Source organism: Triplophysa rosa, linkage group LG16, assembly GCF_024868665.1.
Source record: "Triplophysa rosa linkage group LG16, Trosa_1v2, whole genome shotgun sequence".
NCBI lineage: Eukaryota > Metazoa > Chordata > Actinopteri > Cypriniformes > Nemacheilidae > Triplophysa > Triplophysa rosa.
The window spans coordinates 5,817,112-5,837,125 of NC_079905.1; the positions used below are offsets into that span (position 1 = coordinate 5,817,112).

Genomic DNA, 20,014 nt, shown 5'->3' on the forward strand with positions numbered 1-20,014 from the left:
AAGCCATTGAGCGGTTAAAAAAATGTCTGTTATGTAAGATGTTTTCAAGTCCAAGACCTGTTAACCACATTTGATTGAGAAATGAGTCAGTGCGACCAACTTTTTTAAAATTTAATGCCTGCTTTGATACTGCTGACGCATATTAAATGTGATGTAAGAGACAGGATGATGTAGTGTGGCATAAGCCATGAAGTAGATTTAAAGGAGACTCCAAGACAATATTTTTTGACTGAAAAACAATTTCTCAAAGACTGCAACAACCAGCCAATGAAGTTAACATTAAAAATTGTTAGTTTGTATGTTAGATAACATTTTGTATATCAGTTTTCTGTTTGCACATTGCTGCTAGTGAACGTTAGGCACTTTTCCAAACCTGGCTCTCCAAGACTTGGCTTAGTACTGGCAAACTGAACAAAAATCCAACTTATGATCAAAATATCTGTTAGTTGCAGCCCTACATTTCTCAAAACGCACTAAAATCAGTATACTAACACACAAGTGTTAAGCGTGCATGCTTCAGGATGAAGGGTCGCTCGTGGGTTTAAATCGCACTGTTGTGTGCCTTTACTTTAGATCACAACCGGACAGTTTGTTAAACAGAGGGGCATTTGTTCACTGGGAAGGCAATAAACTCTCCCCCACATAATAGATCAAATCTATTGTTGCATTGTGCAAAACACCCAGTGACATTCCACTGTTGTGTGGACCTGAACCTACGGGGAAATTAGAGTTTAACTCCGCGTAATATTACACCAGATCACCTTTCTCCTCTCCTCCAGTGATCATCTCCATCCTCTGCTTTCTGCACCGTCATCACCACGACAAACCGCATCACACCGTATCCAGCGGTAATATCTGTTGTTATTCATAACTAGCGCGCGCATCGGCGGCAGGATTTCTCCCCGGTAAGTTCACTTGCCCAGAAAGGCGCATTTTGGAGTATTTGGTCATCTTTCAGTCCAGGCGGGACGATGTACTGTACAGTAAGTACCGGACCGTTACATAGCGGGGATTTACCTTTCGCTGGGTGGTGACAGATGAAAGGGAGGGATAACAGCTGGAATAGGGTGTGTATAGACTCGTTGCTTTGGTCGTCGTGAATGAATTGCAGTAATGATGTGAAGCAGTCGTTTGAAGGATGCTGTGAGTTTGCCGCATCGTTGATTCTGCTGAGTAATGATGACGAGAATATTTCCGCGCGCACGATCATGTGCGATGCGGCAGCGAGCCGAGAACTCACGAGAAATATAAACATTGGCAGGTGCACTTCAGGAAGCTGTCCGTCAGACGATTTTAATCGTTTGTTGTGATTTTACGTTATTAAATTCACACAAGGTGTTCAAGCCGATTTTGTGTACTCACTAAATCAACGCCATGCACTTTATTACAGCCTTTATTTTTAGTCTCAAAAGAGAAAAGATGCTTTGCACCAGATTTAGCAACTAGCTCAACTAGCATCCATCCGTCTCTGCAAGTAGTTTTTCGCATTTTAAGAACAGTTTATTCGTATTTCGTATTAATTAAGAACAGTTTATTTTCAATAGTTTATTTTCTTGCTTTGAAAGCCGTTGAAACATTGTCATTTTAACTTTGTGAGTAATCGAGCGTGAAATAGTTCACTTCAGTCAGTGCTAAATTGCACTTTTTCTGCTCCCAGTGTACATTATAGTGTATATTAATGTACGTTAATATTGTGTGTATAAATCTTATCTAATTTCATAATAGTGGTCATGAAAATATATAGGTATATTTTTGGTAAATATTGATACAGTTTTGTGTTTATTTTATTTTATTGTTCTATGTTTATTATTATGTATGTTGTGTATTTTATTTTATTTTACATGGCTGGTATCTCTTTTTTTACTACTCGGTTCAGTTCAAATTTATTTCTGTTGCCCTTTTCAAAGTTTTGTACTGTTGTAAAGCAGCTTCACAGACACATAGGAAAAATGAGAGATATGATATAAAACTGAAAATACAAGGGATGCACATAAATGATTAGCCATATCGGTCGATAAATTGTCATTTTAATGTTATCGTTATCGGCTGATATATTATAGCCGATAAATTATGAATAATTTCCTCTGGTTGAAGCACTTCAGCTGGATGCTGCTCACAGTTAAAATCCAGTACAGTACAGTCTTTCTGTCATGATCATTCACTTACTGTTATTAGCGATTAGCAATATTTATGAACGTGTATATTATAGGAACAAAAGCATACTGTTTGAATCAGACTGCTGTCTGAATGCTTTCTGTCTTGAGACCTGTTAGACTTGTGGCTATTGGGAACACCTTTCTGGGTTGCTCTGGAAGAACATTTTTAATTTGTTTATTAAATAAAAATTCTACCAGAAAAGTTTAAAAGTTAAAGAATCTTTAACTAGTGTAAAGTAGGCTTGGTACATGATTTTCAGGGGACATAAAGAATTTTCAGTCTCAGAAAATGTTATTTTAATATTTAGATACTGTATGTCGGCCAATACATCTGTTATCGGCTTCCAATGTTCAAGAATGATCGGTTATCGTTATTGGCCGAAATGTACATATCGGTGCATCCCTAGAAAATACACAATACTTTTTCGGTGCTGCTTAGTGACCTGGTGAAATTGAAACTTTGAATTCTGGAAGCCTCGATCTCATATTATCCCTTAAACTCATCCTCTTTCCATTGCAGGTCATGTCAGGGGGTCGTCGACGGATACTGGAGAGGTCTGCATCGGAGGAGAGCGCAAGTGGCCTGAGTTCCTCACATTTTCCTGGAGACACCTTACCGTGGAACCTTCCCAAACACCAACGCGTCAAACGCTCCAAATCTGCATCTGGAGACGTCCTAGACGCTGCAGAGAGAGCAGTCATCCGTATTGCAGGTATGAGACAGCGAAATGTTCACAAAACAACATCTGCATTGGTTGAGGTTATACACATTCTTTTTTTCCCAAAGCAATTTTAGGAAAAAGGAGTGTTTTATGTTCTTATTCATAAAAATGGATGAACTAAATCTTATAAGGAGGCCTGGATTTTGGTCAGTTCCTAGGTGCTTAGATCGTTAAGGGCCTTTGAAGCCTCAGATCACATGACCAGGGACCTCCAATGAAAGCTAAACATCAGCATGCATGCAGTGGTCCCCTGAGGGTCACGGGCCTCTTTGCAAATGCAGCACAAGCTTACGGTGTACAGTATAGAGCTATATTTTTTAAGTAAGGCATAGATCATACTTTATTACTATTTGAAGACTATTCATATTTTTCAAATATTAAAATAATATTTATATATAGCCATGCCCTCATAAAACCATGATCTGTTCCCGCTTAGAAGCAGCATACAGTAAATTTGTTTTATATAGACATACTGCACATAATGTTTGTAACATTTGATATATTAACACGCTCAAATTAATGGTGCATACTTTATTCTCTGTGGTTTAGAGGAAGAATAACAATCACTTTGCAGAAGGAGTGCAGGTGAAGTAATACTTGCCTGGCAGGTGTGTGTTTGATGTGGCATCGTAGTTCCTTTTGAAGCGGACTTGCTTCTGTTGTCTTATGTTTGCTTAAAGTAGCTTTTTAACAGGCACTGTGTGAGTAAACTGGGTCAGAGAGAGATCATGCAAACATCTTTGGGATGACTGTTGACTCGAAAGTGTGAAGAAAACATGACTCTGGTTACGCTGTAGTGGGACTACTTATTCTGGGTTTACTGTATTTACAGGTTTTATATACTGTATAAGCACAACATGTATGGCATTTAAAAAGCATTTCAACGCATTGTAGTACCTGCATGCTGCATAGATTTGACTCGGCAGTTATTTTGTGTGTGAATGAGACAAAGCACACACTCACACACACACAGGCTTACTATTAGACAAGGGTGTGGTCGGAGGACTGCAGTGCTGTTGTCATCTGCATTAGTTGCTTCTGATCTGTATCTTGCAAATTAGAAGGTGCTTCTATCCAAAACAAGGAGATTAATAGTACTGTAGTAGTATGTTCAACTCAAATTAGTATTAGTATGTGCTTTAAATATCTGTGTGAACAATGGAAATAGGAAGGTCATAGATGTCCAGTGGAGATTTTGTTTTGTCTGGGTTTGCAGTTTATCAGGATTAACTTCCCATGAGACTTGGATGTGTTATATTGGTGATGCTAGTGCTTAATACTAGTTGAGCTACAGGAACGTATTAACTATCCATATCAATAATAATAATAATCTCAAAAAACTGGATAAGGACAGGATGTTGTGGTCATTTTTATCTGCACTTCGCTGCCATCCTGTGGCAGTAAATTGACAGAGTAAAATTACTTGCAAAGCTAATTTGTTTGGGCTTTACCTCTGTTATGTCTTAGACTTACGTGCCATCTTGTTTTGGGGGGCCCAGGTTTGACACGTGAGAGCCTCCAGCTATAGTGTGAACCCTGCACAACTCTAGTATGTCTGGAATTTTACTTGTGTAGACACCAGAGAAAGGTGAGAGGGATTTTTATGAGCTTCATGGTCAGGCAAGCATAACAAACTCCCTCTGTGACCGTGAGATATAGTTACCAGACCCAAGAATTAAACCCAAGTTCTGACTTATGTAACAGAATATGACAATAAAAGCCTCTTCCAAATGCATAAATTACGTAGTGGAAATAACATATGCATTTCATATTCGCATTATTATTTGGATGAATATGGTTGTTTCAATAAATATATCTTAAATAAAGTTAAATATAGCTATGGTTGAAATTAGGGATGCACCGATATGTACATTTTGGCCGATAATTCTTTAACATTGGAAGCCGATAACCGATACAATTGGCCGATATACAGTATCCAAATATTCATATAAAATTCCCTAAGACTGAAACAAAAGGCAAAAAGTGGAAAAATGCTTTTATTTGAAAAACAAGGTAACCATTAGTTCTCTTTGTTTCCCCTGAAAATCATGCACCAAGCCTACTTTACACTAATTAACGATTCTTTAACCTTCAAACTTTTCTGGTATATTTTTTATTTAATAAACAAATTATAGATGTTCTTCCAGAGCAACCCAGAAAAAATGTTCTTAATAGCCACATGTCACCACATGTCTCACAGGTCTCAAGCCAGAAAGCATTCAGACAGCAGTCTGATTTAAACAATGTGCTTTTGTTCCTATAATATACACATTCATAAATACTGTATCTACATACTGTACCTACATCAACATGTGTTGCTAATAGCAGTATGTGAATGATCTCGACAGAAAGACAGTACTGTACTATGTATTTTAACTGTGAGCACTGTGCAGCTGAAGAAGTTTAGCCAGCGGAAACGATTTATGATTTATGGGCCTAAATTTTATTGTCCACCGATAACATTAAAAATGACCATTTATTTGCCGATACCGATATTCAGCATCTGAACTTGAACACATGCAATCCCCTCTTTTTACCTTTAATGAGAAGCACAAACAATTTCCAACTATGTGTAATTGTTACCAGCCAAACCATGCAGATCATTCACAAATTGGCAACTTTTTATTTCAAAGACTGCTTCCCAATATTTGGAACTGTGTTAAGCTGTATGAAGTGTGTTCAGTTTTACATTAGCATCATAAATTGTTCATATTGTTAACTCCAGAAAGTTTGTGGAAAAATCTTTTAACTTTTAGAGAGCAAAACATGATGAATCAATTATTCATGATTTGCTATGAATAGCATTCAAAGTCCTATTCAGCTTTCTTCCAGACCTCAAATGTTCAGTCAATTATTTACTTACAGACAAGTAATTGGAACTTTTAAACTGATCAAAACGCTCAGAAGGAGCTCAGTACTTTTTTTAAATTAATAACATTTTTGAAATGCAGATTTTCACTGAAGGTTAAATGGTTTAGAAATCAGTGGCTGTTGTTATCTGTTATGTTCAGCTGTGGTTCACAACTAGCATCTAAGAATACATTGTATTTTGATGGCAACTTTTGGATATCTGATGTCTGTTATTTTGTAAACTGTAAGTTGTTCGAATGCTAAATATATTAGAGATTCTGTAGAAAGTTGTTCTCAATGATACCACATGGTGTCACTAGTTCAAACTGAAATGTCTGTGAGAAATGCAGTTTAGTTCAGGGTCACATTCAGGGTTTCCAGGTGATGTGTTCCAGTGATCTGTTTGATAGAGTTAAAGTGACACATGTTTCTCTATTGTACACAATCAGTAGTCTCACGGACCATTGGCTAAACGTCTGATGCATAAGGCACACTTTTTTGGAAACACTTCAGCATGCTCGAAGTCGTCATCTGATTGGTTGAATTTCACAGGATTTCCGGGAGACGTGCATGTCGCGTTCCTTAACGGTCCGCCTGGAAACAACACGAAGCCGTCCGATCTAAGAAGTAAGCTGTCGTGTTTACAACGATTGCTAAAAGAATTCATCACGATCGACTTAACGCTTAATTTTTAAAAGTATGCGAGGTTCACGGCATAAACGTGTAATCATTTTGTTGCTGGTAACTTTTAGGTGAAACCAGTTTCCTTAGCCCCGCAGGCAAGTCACTTACTGCCTGTTTTCATTCTTCTTTGGGAAAGACGTCCCGTGCCCATATATCATCAATTAAGTGATTAGAAGATTTGCAGCAGAGGAGTTTCATACAGGTGGATTGATGCTTTTTTCCTGAAAGTAACTCCCTACAAAACCGACAGCATTTATTTCAACATTTTATGACCCATGATGCTAACATATTTGCGTTAGTTTGAGAGCGAGCTTCTCAAGGACATTAAAATGTCAGTAGCTAACGAGCTTTATCCAAAAAGAGATGGCGTGTTGATATATTGTGGTTATGTTGGGAATGCTCGTAACGAAGGGCACATCTGGTTTAGGGGATTTCTTATCGCAACGGGTGGGGTTTGCCCCCTGGAGACCCTTGGGGCGGGGGTTTGGGCTGTTTTTAAGATGGCTGCAAGGTATCAAATGTTGCTGTTGCCAGCTTGACTCATTTATCAGAGGGAACACTGAGAGGCAGAACGCAGAATTGCATCTCACCCACTTTATGCTTTAAAAGGTAATTGCTGTTATAAGTGATAAAAGTTCAGTTCCTCCACCCATCCTCTTCACAGGACAGAGCTTCTCCATTTCCTCCAGAGATAGAATGAAGGGCATCCTTTTATGTCCTTATACTTCCACCTCCTACTCCTCTCTCTCTCTCCCCTTTATTCTCACTATCTCTGCTCACACAGTAAGACAAGTTTGTTTCGCTTTATTAAAGAGAACATCATATTAAATGTCCAGGCCTTTTCCGATCAGGTCATAATGCTATCGACTGTTTCTATTTCTTGGGTATTACCTGTCACACTTTGTGAACATGTTATCAATTTAGATTTAGTGATGTTTAAAGTAGTTGGGATTTGGGAATATCCTGGCAACCTCATAGTGACGTGATAAAAGTCGATTTAGGTTGCCACTCTCCTCACCTTGGCACCACTCTCGTTTTCTTAGAGGGGTGATATGACAGTGCTAAAACGAATATTATCGTTTGTTTTAGTTGTAATGCAACGTGTATACACGATTTAAGGTTCAAAAATCTCCTCTTTGCCCCGCCTCTCTGAAACGTGCAGATTTTTTACAAAGCTCATTGCTATGACAAGCGAGGTGTGCTATGATTGGCCAGTTAACCAGTGCGTAGTGATTGGTCAAATACTGCAAGCGTGTGACGGAAATGTAACGCCTCTTACCATATTAGGAACATTAGGTTCCAAAGCAATTGTACTGACAAGTACGCCCACCTTACTTGCGTATACATTTGGGCGGTCTTAGTCAAATCATACCACGAACTGGCGTAGATTTGAGGGGGTGTGGTTACACGAGGAGTTTCAGGCGGGTCTGGGTGAGCATTCGCTTTTAGATAGAATGCATCTTTTGTTCTGACACTTTAATTTTTGCAATTTTACGTGGCTAATACATGCATGGGCAACTTATAACACACCAAAGACACAGAAAAACACGTATTCGCGCCATATGACCCCTTTAATTTTTGTTTAAATTTTAATCCTTAATCAAATTACTGTTCTTAGATAAGGATAATTGGTTGTTGTTTTTGTTCTTCCTGGTATTGATGGCATTGTTTGTGTTTGTTTGTTCACACAGTGTTGTTGGTGTGTTTGGATGTAAGCAAGGGTGCTGTTGTCATGTGTGTATCAACACTTCAGATTTAGCCCTCTCATGTCATAGCCAATATTAGCATGCATACTTTAAGTCTCTATGCTGCATACTATTCTTGATGATCTGTATGTTTAGGCTGCTTCATAGTGTACTATATTTGTCTATAGAAAACATAGTGTGCGTTTTTGCAGTTGCATACTTGTACTTTCAGGGACAAATATAGTATGTCCTAGGACAATATTTCTTCAATGTTTTTATTCTGAAAAATGCAAATTTTCATTTAAAACTTTTTCAATGTTTTCTATAAGAGGTAGGCTTTGAGCTTGTAGTAAATAAATTTGTTGTGATTTGTAATAGCAACAGAAGTAAATAGTATGTCCCCATTTAGATTGTCAAGTAAACGTGTGTGTGTGTGTGTGTGTGCCTTTAAGAGGTGGGACCGTGCTGTGTGTGTTGGTATTTCTCAAGCTGAGAAGGGGAGTGGTACTGGTGGTCTGGAACGAGAGCCAGAACTGTGGAAGGGAATACTCACTCACACACTCATTCTCACACACGCACACACACCCACACACCCACACACACACACACACACAGAGTGGAGAAAGTGAGACTGTACAAACACACCAGTCTATTCTGACGCTCCAGCCACCAGAAAGGCACGTCCGAAGAGTGGGAGTGAAAGAAAGTCGGAAAGGAAGAGAAGAAGAGGAACGAGAAGAGAGACTGACCTGACCTCAGACCAGGGCCATGTCCATGTACAACCCCGCCAGCGTGACTGCTCATGCAGACGAGCAGGACTTTGTGTTAGCCTACGAGAACGTCAGAGAGAAGTATAAAGGTACCAGATCCTCCACCGTGTCGTCTCTGTCACTGTCCGTGTGAGCATGAGCCATATGTTTGACTGTCTGTCGATGTGTTTGAGTCTGGAGAGAGGGGGCTGTGGCTCGTGATTGGGTTATAAGTAGTTCCATAATGATTGGCACAGATGTGAGCGACTGCCGGGTTGCACAAGACCAAACCGCACTAGGCGATAGTAGCTCCGCGGTTTTGGAATATCAGAGAGAGTTTGACAGCTGTTTCTGTTAAACCGGATGCCGACATGTCCGTTTCGTTTAGATTTTAAAAGATGCTGTAATAAAGGGAATGTCTAATAACAAACTGATTTATAAAAAAAAACTATGCTTTAAAAAATGCATATACTCGTTTTAGAATCTGTAAAAAGGAATGATCTGTTCACTTTTTACCCAGGTGATATAATCATAAATACCATGGTATATGAATTTGCTAGTCATTCAGTACCATGATACTTATGGAAATTTACCACACAATCTTCATCTCAATAGTTACTATCAAGTGCTCCTCAAGTCAATTTTAAAGTTTGTTATGTTCTTCAGCACGTCATCATCCTCTCCCATAATCCCATCTCGGCCCCCATGTCTACAGTATTGAGTACTAAAGAGAGGTCTAAAAATATTGCCCCAGTTTATTTTTGTAGTGGATAACTGGACTCAGATGACCAGCAGGAGTCTGAACACAGGGGAATACTGAGTCTGAATCAAGGGATTTTGCATTGAGAGCTGCACTTAATAGAAGTCATAATAAATTCGATTTTAAACAATACGCTAACTTTATTTATGCTGAAATTGTTGGTTGTGAGGCCACAACTTTCAATGCACTTAAGTGACAAAAATGTTCAATTTTGACACTATAAATATACTGTAGTAGTTGAAGAAACACCCATTTAAAGCTACGAGGTCAGGTAGCTTGAATCCCAGTTGAGAAAAGAGAACCGATGTGTTGTACAAGATCTAATAATATCATTGTTGTTTACACACATCTCTATGCTGAATCTGGGTGTGTGAAACGCCATGTGTCTTCCTGTAGACCTCTTCTCTTTTGATGTGGGTCACATGGTGCCACATTCCAAAATCTCTCCCTCTGGCTCCAGTGCGGGTGTTCCGTCACCCGCTGTGACCGACCAATGTTCCCTTTCTGTGTTTCCTTTCATTCATGAGACGCCTGCTGTTAGAGACAGAAGATTTTCAATTTCAGACAATTAGGTTGTGAGGAAGATTCTAATATTTTCTTAATTTTATCCAGACTCCTGTAGGACTGTTGAGGGTTGTTGATGGTCATATGCGTGATTTAAAATTGGTTCGTCCCAACAGAGGAACAAGTTTAGCAGTAATGGATTGAAATGTGACCGAGTGGATATTTTGGTATCAGTTCTGTTTTTAACATCTTAAAGTCCCCATGAACCGGAAGTTGCGATCCTTTTTACTTCCGTATTTTGACACATTTCCGAGTGAAATGGAATTTCTAATGAGAAAAAAGGCTTTCGTCTTTCTCTGCGATTTGATTGGATGTATAAAAACAGCTGTTGCATTTCGAAATGGAACTGGAAGCAGACTGTCAGTTGAAGGGGAGGAGTTAACAGATGCTCTGCCGAAGCCGTCTAACATGCGTCATTTAAGATGGATAGTCATTACAGGAAAGAAGTGCATTTTTCAGGTTTTAACTAAAGATTATGAGGACACACGAATTTTAAAAAGAAAATGACCCAAACTTGATTTGAAAAATCATTGACTACTTACAGTAAACACTGCAATATTTTTTTATTTCACTGGGACTTTAACATGATACTCTTCACATACCTGTATGTCTTTTAAATAAAACAGAGAGGCTAATTGTAGTTGGAATGATATCTTACAATTTTTTAGAATAAAGCGTTCTCTTCTGACGTCAGTAAAACTGGTATGACATCACATCCTGTCCACAACCTTCTTTTCACCACATCTGTCTCCAAACTATATGCTGACCTTTGACTCTAGAGAATTTATACTGAGCTGCCTAATTAGGAAGTCATATGGTAACTGGATAAGGAAGCCTGTGTTTACTTAAGACTTCTAACCTAAACCAAGCTTGAGAACCTGTGAGTTGACGACTTGTAGTTAACGTTGACCCAGAGTGACCCTGTGGGGAGTTGTACCTTTTAGAGATGGAAAGTCCTGTTTAAATTATTCTGAGATGGGCACATCTTGAGATGGCATCCATCCATTCACATAAATTGATTTAACCTTTGACCAATAAGTGATTTACCTGATGTTACCATGGAGACACCCCATCACATTTGACACACGTGGGCACTTAAATTCACCCAAAAGAGAAATCAATGGGGGCCAGTGTTGTTTGGTTACCAACGTTTTTCAAAATATCTTTTTTGTCATGTAGGTTTGTAATAACATAAGGGTTAGTAAATGATGACTGAGTTTTCATTTTTTTCACTTTAAGCTACTATTAACACAATCTGAATGTCATAAAGCAAGAGATGTACTGATAAGATTTATAAGTATCTGGACTTTCTGGATCGCATCCATAGTGATTGTGTTGATGTATCTCTGAGATGGTTTGGCATCATTTGCTTGCAGAAGCCATGCCTTAAATATAATAAAGAGGGGTACGTCAGGTAAACAAGGTAAATAGCAACTGGTGTGGCTTTGGCAAAGGCAGTTGTTGTAATTGCTGGCCGAACGCATGTGGTCTTGATCTGAATCACTTCCTTCATTTAATCTTTAGCTACCTTTAATGCGTGCATACTGTATGTGGAGAAGTCCTCTGACTCACTTCCCACCCTTACCCAGGATCAGATTTATGCAATGTGATCTTACAGTCTAAAATAGTACATCTCGAAAGCCTACACAGGCATAGGTCTGCATGAGTAGATTTTCTGAGTCCACGTTTATTTATTCATATTGCTAGTTTAGATTTGACCTGTTGCTTGTCACATGTTTCAAGCATTTGTTGTGTTTATCCGTATAATAATTATGTTGGATAGCACATATGGTTTTTAACTCACTGCGACACACCCACTCGCACACATAAATACACTCATGACTCAAATGAACGCTGCTAATGGTACCATAGCCAATTGCATTTAAGGGATTACCTTTGCAATGTGATAATAATTCATGTCATTAAACATTCTCCTGTAAAACATCTTCGGAATAGAACTCCTTATATTTCGAAAACCCAGTCATCACATCTGAATGTGAATGATAGTATTACAATCCTTATGCATAGAATAACATGATAGCATACATACTGTACTTAAAATTTACAAGTGCTCAACTAACTGTTTTCATTGTGGTTTTTAGAATCTGTTGTTTGTAGTTCTCCTGGCACCAGAGCTTTTGAGTCACATAATTGAAACGTGATCCGTAGTGAAGCTTTGGCTATCTGCATTGGACCAGCCATCTTCTGACAGTGGAAAATGAAAAGAAGGGAGATGGAGTACAGTAAAAGATGTTTTCCTGAATGTGTGCCGTCCAGCGTGGAAGTTTGTAGAAGGGAAGCTTTAAGCAATGGAAGTTATAGTGTTAAGAAATGGAATAGAAAAGAAATATTAAAGGGCTGCTAATCCAGGTGTTTTCTGCAATGTAAAAATAGTCGGTGGTATCCCCAGAATGTGTCTGTAAAGTTTCAGCTCAAAATACACCACATATCTTTCATTACAAGATGTTGAACATGGCCATTTGTGGCTGCAATGGAAAACGTTTTTGTGTGTGTCTCTTTAAATGCAAATGAGCTTCTGCTCCCCTCCCCGTATCCAACTTGTGACTGATATATGTAGCCTTTACAAATACACACTGCATTTTCAATATGTTACCTTAACCAAAACCGTACACTAACTGCAATAAAAATCACCTTAATGCCTTGTTCCATAAATGCCATAAATATGAATTAAATGGAAAAGACAAAAACATAGATGGAACAACATATGCTGAGCATTTGCTGTATGAAATCTTGGCCATTGATGATTAATCACGTGCATGCATATTACTAACAGACATAAACACGGATATAGGCATAAACATGCATTCAGAGTACTTGTATTTGACAGACAGGTATGTAAAGATCAGCAACCAGGTGTTATTACGTTGTGAGTAGCAATTTCTGCGTAACCTCATTGTCTTAGAAATGCGCACTCTGTTTCTATCCGCTCTAAGTATTGTCGCACTTAAGACATATGAGAAAACACTGAACTCACCGAGAAAGACACTGCTATACCTTTCTTTCGTTGTAGTGAATAAGCTTTACAGTAATTATGTCGGTCACAAGTCTTCTGAACCGGTGGGCGCGATGCGTTTTACCACTAACGTTACGACATAACAACTGTCTTTGGACCAATGTAAAGTCTCAGGTTTAGCCGCGAACATGTAAACAACAACCACTAACATGCTAAACACATTATTAAAGAAAGGCAATTTAAAAACGATGTGTAATACTTACTACTTCCGGAGATGAAGCTTGATCGCGAACAGCTGGTTCGGATCCACTCTTGAGAATCAATTTTTTGGCGAAACCCATGCTATACTGACCCGCGTTGACAAAGCAGTCTGGTGTAAAATGATTCGCACACACATATACAAACTTTGGTAAATTGAGGGGTGCGTTTCCTTCAAAAATAAAACATATCCACTGCATCCTCAGCGGTTCAGATGTCGGGAGTACATGAAGACTTTTATGTTCCATTTTACATCCAGCAACAGCACACCTTTGTTGTTTCTTAGATATTTTTGTCGCTGGCTACATCTGCTCTTGCCTGAAAATGGCTGACAGCGTGTCTCCCGCGGAAGGTGGAACTACGCGCTCATAAGGCGGAGTCTGTGCGTGGTCATAGGCGGGCGTAATCAATGTGACATCACATTGATAGGGGATCGCCAACAGCCTGTTTTGTGTCACTGTTGTGGTTTAAAGGAGATTACAAAAAGAAGAATAGATGGATTTGTGTAATTACAGGGTGTTTCTGCACACACGCTGGCGACTCAATTTCTGGTAGAAAAACATTTAAAAGTGCATTTTCTGGGATAGCGGCCCTTTAATACAAAGAGAAGAATGGAAAACAGGGAATGATGAGATCTTTATATTGGTCTATAGGTGTGTTAATGCGGTGTGAAATATGCTTATTGTTGGGATATTGAAGCTCCTGCAGATGTTATTTGTCACATCTGCTAAATAAGCCATTCCAGGGTAGAAGAAAAGACCTTGTTAATGAGCTTATATTGTGTTAAACATTGTGGTTTGTCAGTGTTCCTGCATTATGCTTTCTCGTGGATGCTGACACATTGCAGTACAGGTAACCAGAGAGGGTTTACTGCACTGTGCTTAACCCTTTTGGGATTTCCCACACATTTGCAGGGAGAACCATATCATGTTTCCTTAAACATTTGCCATGCATTTAATCTAAGCTCATTCCTGTTCTCTTTACATGTGAACACCAGTAACAGGCTTAAGACATTGAGTGACATTCACTGTAATGTGAACAAATAATGTTGGATAGACAAGAGGACATTAAGAGAAATTAAACTTGAATGCTCTATTGCTTCTGTTGTGTTTTCAAACAGCCTTTGGTTCTTTGTTCTTGGCTTTTTCATGATCCGTGATTGATCTTTATGGAAGTGGAGGGGTCACATGTATGGATAGGAGGTGGGTATTGCCAGCCCCTTAACAGAAATATTTATTTCCTTATTCTCTTTGCAGGTTTTATTATATAGATGGTTTCAAAGTAACAGCATAAACAAACGTTACTGCACTGTAGATTATTCCTGATAACAAGCAAAAGAAACTTAGAAGAACTGTTTCTTGGCTAAACTTGCCTTTGCAATATTTTGAATTTAGACTGCGATACCAAGCTCAATCGCTAAATGTCAATGTCCCATATGGTTTCTTTAAATGCGACAAAACTACAGGACCCATTCAACAAATTATTTATTTAATAAATAAAATGAACATACAACAAAATTCAACAAATCGTTTATTTAATAAAAAAATTATACATTAAAGAAATAATATAAATTAATATTACCATAAATCAAATAAAACGCGCGTCCGATGAAACTATAATAATAATATAATTATATAAAAGGAATAATATTATACCTGCTGCAGTGTGGTATTGTTGTACAATACCGTCGCAAAATAGTTTTTTATTATTTTATGTACCTTTAGTCTTCATAAAGGTCAGGGATTTTCAACTATGATACTCCAAAACCCAGTTGCAAAAAGTTCAGTTTTGTTTTATTGTCTCATAACACATTAACTACAAATGAATCTAAATCCATCAAGTCATTTTAATACATTTAAATAAATGAAAATGATTCATTATGACTAATGTCATTGTGTTAATCTCTTCATCTCTTCACAATGCTGCCGTCCGGTCGGCGCTACAGAGCACTGAGCACCAAAACAACCAGACACAAAAACAGCTTCTTCCCTCAGGCCATCTACCTCTTGAACAGTTAAATGTTTTTTACCCACCGTGCAATTAATAACTAACAACAATATTAATTATATCCTCCAGATAATACACTATCTATTTTTTTACAACTTTTTCTGTAAATTATATTTCATTCTGCTGTATATAGCACATACGTACCTTGTACGTACAATAATCTATTCTTATTTTTTACTTGTACATATTTACATACACACATAGCTTTACTCTCTATATCGTTCTCTTATGTTTATTGTATTGTATTTCTTAATTTTTTATACCCATAGGCTGTTATTTAAATCATTGTGTACTGTATTCTATTGTGTTATGGTCTCTGTGTACTGTTGTTGCTGTTTCTGTGTATTGGATGGTCCTGTCACCAAAACAAATTCCTTGTATGTGCAAACATACTTGGCAATAAAGCTCTTTCTGATTCTGATTAATGCGTTAATGCGTTCAGTTTCTTAGATTTTTCGTATTTCTTACTCAATTTTTGAAAATTCTAAATAATATCCAGTGTAATTTAAATTAAAACATTCTGGTGTAGATGAAATGATTTTTAAATCTTATTTGATGGCGCTGTGTGTGCACATTAATTGAAAAATGACACAGACAGGAACAAAACCTCTGTCCACTCCTGCCTGTGTCAGGACTTAGACTTCAGTTACTTTTTTGTTAATATATTCATCGTTTCCTTGATGTCTGCTTGCGGCTGTGCTGCAATCATTATCTTGATCTAATCTGTGTCTTTCGGAAAGTTACGCTTGTTTATACCGCATACCAGCTTTGTTTTCAAAGCTTTTCCCATCAGAGCAAGAAACGTTTCGTTTTTGATGACGTTAACTAATGATTAATGATAATGACCGATTGCCCGCACTTAGGTAAGAATGGCTGAATGTATTATGTGTATGTGATCACGTTGTTACTGGGTTAAAGATTTGCACAGCTGGTGTGGAATTTCTGTCACCTGGATACCAAGCATGCAACAAACTCACTGTCCATCTGCTAAAGCTGTGAACATTACAGCAGCATATAAACCTGAACCGCAAAACTTCACTGGACACTGCAAACACTGACTCATGGAATGGTTAGTCACTGTCAGAATATAGTAAATCAGATTCCTGTTTATTTTGCTCAGATAATCCCAGGAAGATGACTAAAAGAATGTGTATGTGGGGGATTCCAGTGTGACTTTAGTCACTGTTTACTGACTCTTTGACCAAAAACAGCATTACTCCGATTACAGGATTGCAAAGTGTGAGCAAGTGGTACAGCGGTTTTAGCCTTGATCATTTGGGCAAGGTTGCCAGGAGTGCTGTATCAAGTTTCTGCAGATCGAATACGTTTTCATAGGGCCTGTTGGCAGGTTGTAAAGTGAAGGGCTTTTGTTCAAGAGTTTTTCTTGAGGTTGCACGCAAGCGTGTTGCTCTATTGCATTTTCTGTGCTGCTTTTGTGGGGAAATTGATAGAATTAGCCACAATATTTCATGAATGTCAATGCAAAGACTGGTGTTTTGTCCTTAGGGTCTTTTGACATGTCTTGGATCTCCAGACGTACAGTAAAGTCATGAATTATTCACACAATCACAGAAGAACTCACAGTGTTGGGTCTGGACAACATCTGATCCGCTCACAAATTAGATACAATCTTGCTTTGAGCTTCATGAAAGGTTAAACGGGGGTTTGACAGGATTCTTGGAAGGTGCTGAGCTGGTGCTTGTCATCTGTCAGCAAATAATTGACTAATGAACGTTTGACGACGATGACTAATGGTGTTTAATTGAATGTTGGGCTTATGTGTTTATTTACGTCTTGACTGATAGCTCAATCGCTTATTGGGAAATAAATGTTTCCGAATTAGCTCAGAAAATCCTTTTTCAGACATAAACAGTTGAAAACATTATTGCTGTAGGGTCAACATCTTGTGAGTTTCTGTTTAACATACTATCTCATTGAAAAGGAGCATTAACATCTGAGACATTGAGCAAATAATCTATCAGCTTGCTGCTTATCAGACTGGCCAAGGTTTTGTTCACTAAACAGTGTCGAGCTTGATTTTGAGTGTCAGAAGAGGTCAGGCATGCATGTTATTGTTTTTTTTTTTGCTTAACTATTCACTGTGTTTCATGAGTGTTTCATGGGATTTACTATGGTTTTGCAATGGCTGTCAAAATGGGTGCATGCATGGATGGATGGATAGATTTAGATTAAATGAATAGTTCACCCAAAAATGACAATTCTGTCATGAATTACTCACTCTGTTGTTGTTCCAAACTTTTATAAATTTCATTGTTTGGTTGAACATAAAAAAAGATATTTGGAACAATGTTAGCAACTGACATTTCTGGGGCATCATTGACTACCATAGTAGAAAAAATTTAAATGGTAGTCAAAGGTGCCCCAGAACTTTTTTGCTTTCCTAAATTCCTCAAAATATTTTCTTTTGTGTTCAAAAGAACAACAAAAAAATACAATATTTTTTCCTACTATGGTAGTCAATGATGTCCCAGAAGTGTCAGTTGCTAACATTTTCCCAGATATCTTTGTGTTCAACAGAACAAAGCAATTTATTCATGTTTAGAACAACTTGAGGGTGAGGAAATAATGACAGAATTTTCATTTTTGGGTGAACAATCCCTTTAAGTCTCAATTCGAACTTCCATTATCATTTGGTGTCAACAGCCCTTTATTTGTTTTGTGTAAGTAAACATTTCTGTGTCAACAAGAATTTGTGTAAGCACGGAAAGACTTTAACCTTCAACCCTTTCCTATAGTGACCAAATATATAATACCGTTATGTGTACACTCCATACTTCATGTGGGAAGGAGGCCAGTGTACTAGAAACAGTGTCTGTCGACAGTTTGCTGTCTGAAATGTTTCTATTGAAACCCCAGAATGCTGTTTTACATTGCTATGCTATTCGAGGTGGGCTGATGTCTGAAGGTGGAGACAGGATAAGTGATCTACATAAAAATGTAAACATATGATATGATATGATAGAAATTGTTAATAACAAAATGAAATAAAAAGCCAGAACTTTGGTTGATCAATCTATCCATTCTTCTATTTATACGTGTAATTTTATATTTTTTTCCCATTTATTTTTATTGAATTTGAATAACTTAATATCTGTCCAGTAAAAGGACACATTCTGATGTGAAGTTAAACGTTTCCCATCACATTGAGTATTATTCAAATGCTGCAATTCAATATTGATAGGACTGGTGAAATTTAGTCTACTGATAGTGTTTCACTAAAGCAATGGTCGCTCTCCCAACAACACAGTAAGATATACATTCTTTCAGTTTCTTCAATCGAAGCAAACTATTGGAGCAGATCAAACGCAGGGATGCCAGCCTGGGCTCTGTCTACTGACTTACAAAACTTAGTTAAAACTGTTATTTTCTGGCATAACTGATTTAAAGCGTGTTTTCCTGTGGCTCAGTGGTTAGAGCATGGCACTAGCAATGCCAAGGTCATGGGTTTGATCCCAGGGGTTTGCACATCATCAGAAACAAATGTATAATACAATGCAATGTAAGTCGCTTTGGATAAAAGCGTCTGCCAAATGCATAAAAATGTAAATGTAAATTTTTGTATAATACATACAGTAATAAGCCATTATAATAATAAACCATTGTACACATCTTAAATGCATTAATAGTTATTTGAGATACAAGACTTTATTTAACAGTCAAGTGCTTAGGTCCTTAGGAATAAGCGTTCAATGCACTGCCATACTCACAGTAACTTTCCCTCTCTAGTCCATCCAGATCACTTATAAACACTAGAGAAGTACACGGGTCATTCAGAAATGATTATATACCATATGACCACCTGTGTTTACAAGTCAACCCACAAATGAACCTGCACTGAAGTTCGGCTTAATATCTTCTTTGCATTACATGGAAGAAAGGCTTGGGTGTAGAATGACATAAAGGTGAATACATGACATTTTAAAAATTTCATTGTATTTTTAGTGCCTTCATATTCTTAAAAGTAATCGTTATTGTTTTTACTTTTTGTGTCAGTTTAGCTGTGTGTTGTCATGTTATTTGTTCAGCCTTACAGTATGCCTCTGACAGACTTGAAAAGCAAGAGAGAGAGTAACAGAGTGTGTTGGAGAGAGAGGGAGAGTTGATGCTCTCAGGAGCTCCACCAGTAGGCCAGCCTGGCTGCTCTCAAAACGCTGTGTCATCTCTTCTGACTGGGGCTTTTCTCTGTTTGTGTGTGTTATACGTGGGAGGATGGTCTGTTTCCTGCAGCCATTTACAAGATCAGTTATTGATTATGATTATGATTAAACTAAATATGATGTAATGTAAATACCGTATGTATATGTTTATTCAAACTAATTCGTTGACTTAGAGCTATGTTGTTAGTATGCTATTTATAGGCTAGTAGCCTATTTTTTATGTTATTAAGTGTAGACTTAAGTAAATTATTTACAGTATATGATTGATTTGTTTGTATTGGTATATAATGTTAGTAGTATTTTATCTAGGATTTTCTATGTTATCAATTATAGACTAAGGATTACTTATATGATGGATTTGTTTGTCAAAATTGTTGATATGTACGTATGTGGTAAGCATTGTGTTTCGGAGTTTATAATAGATTGT

General features: G+C 37.7%; 1 protein-coding gene across 8 annotated transcripts in view; it reads left to right on the plus strand.

Moving 5' to 3' along the window:
• Positions 1-20,014, plus strand: part of pleca (plectin a) — an 83,954-nt gene that overhangs the window by 3,534 nt on the left and 60,406 nt on the right. For 3 of the 8 annotated variants that reach the window (XM_057354481.1, XM_057354482.1, XM_057354483.1), the window contains exon 4: positions 2,677-2,869. In XM_057354481.1, the coding sequence (XP_057210464.1) occupies positions 2,677-2,869 (193 nt within the window). Of the gene's footprint in view, positions 1-789; positions 906-956; positions 984-1,022; positions 1,068-2,676; positions 2,870-8,663; positions 8,957-20,014 lie in introns of those variants that run through there. The other 5 variants (XM_057354493.1, XM_057354494.1, XM_057354486.1 and 2 more) reach the window with 4 other exon arrangements.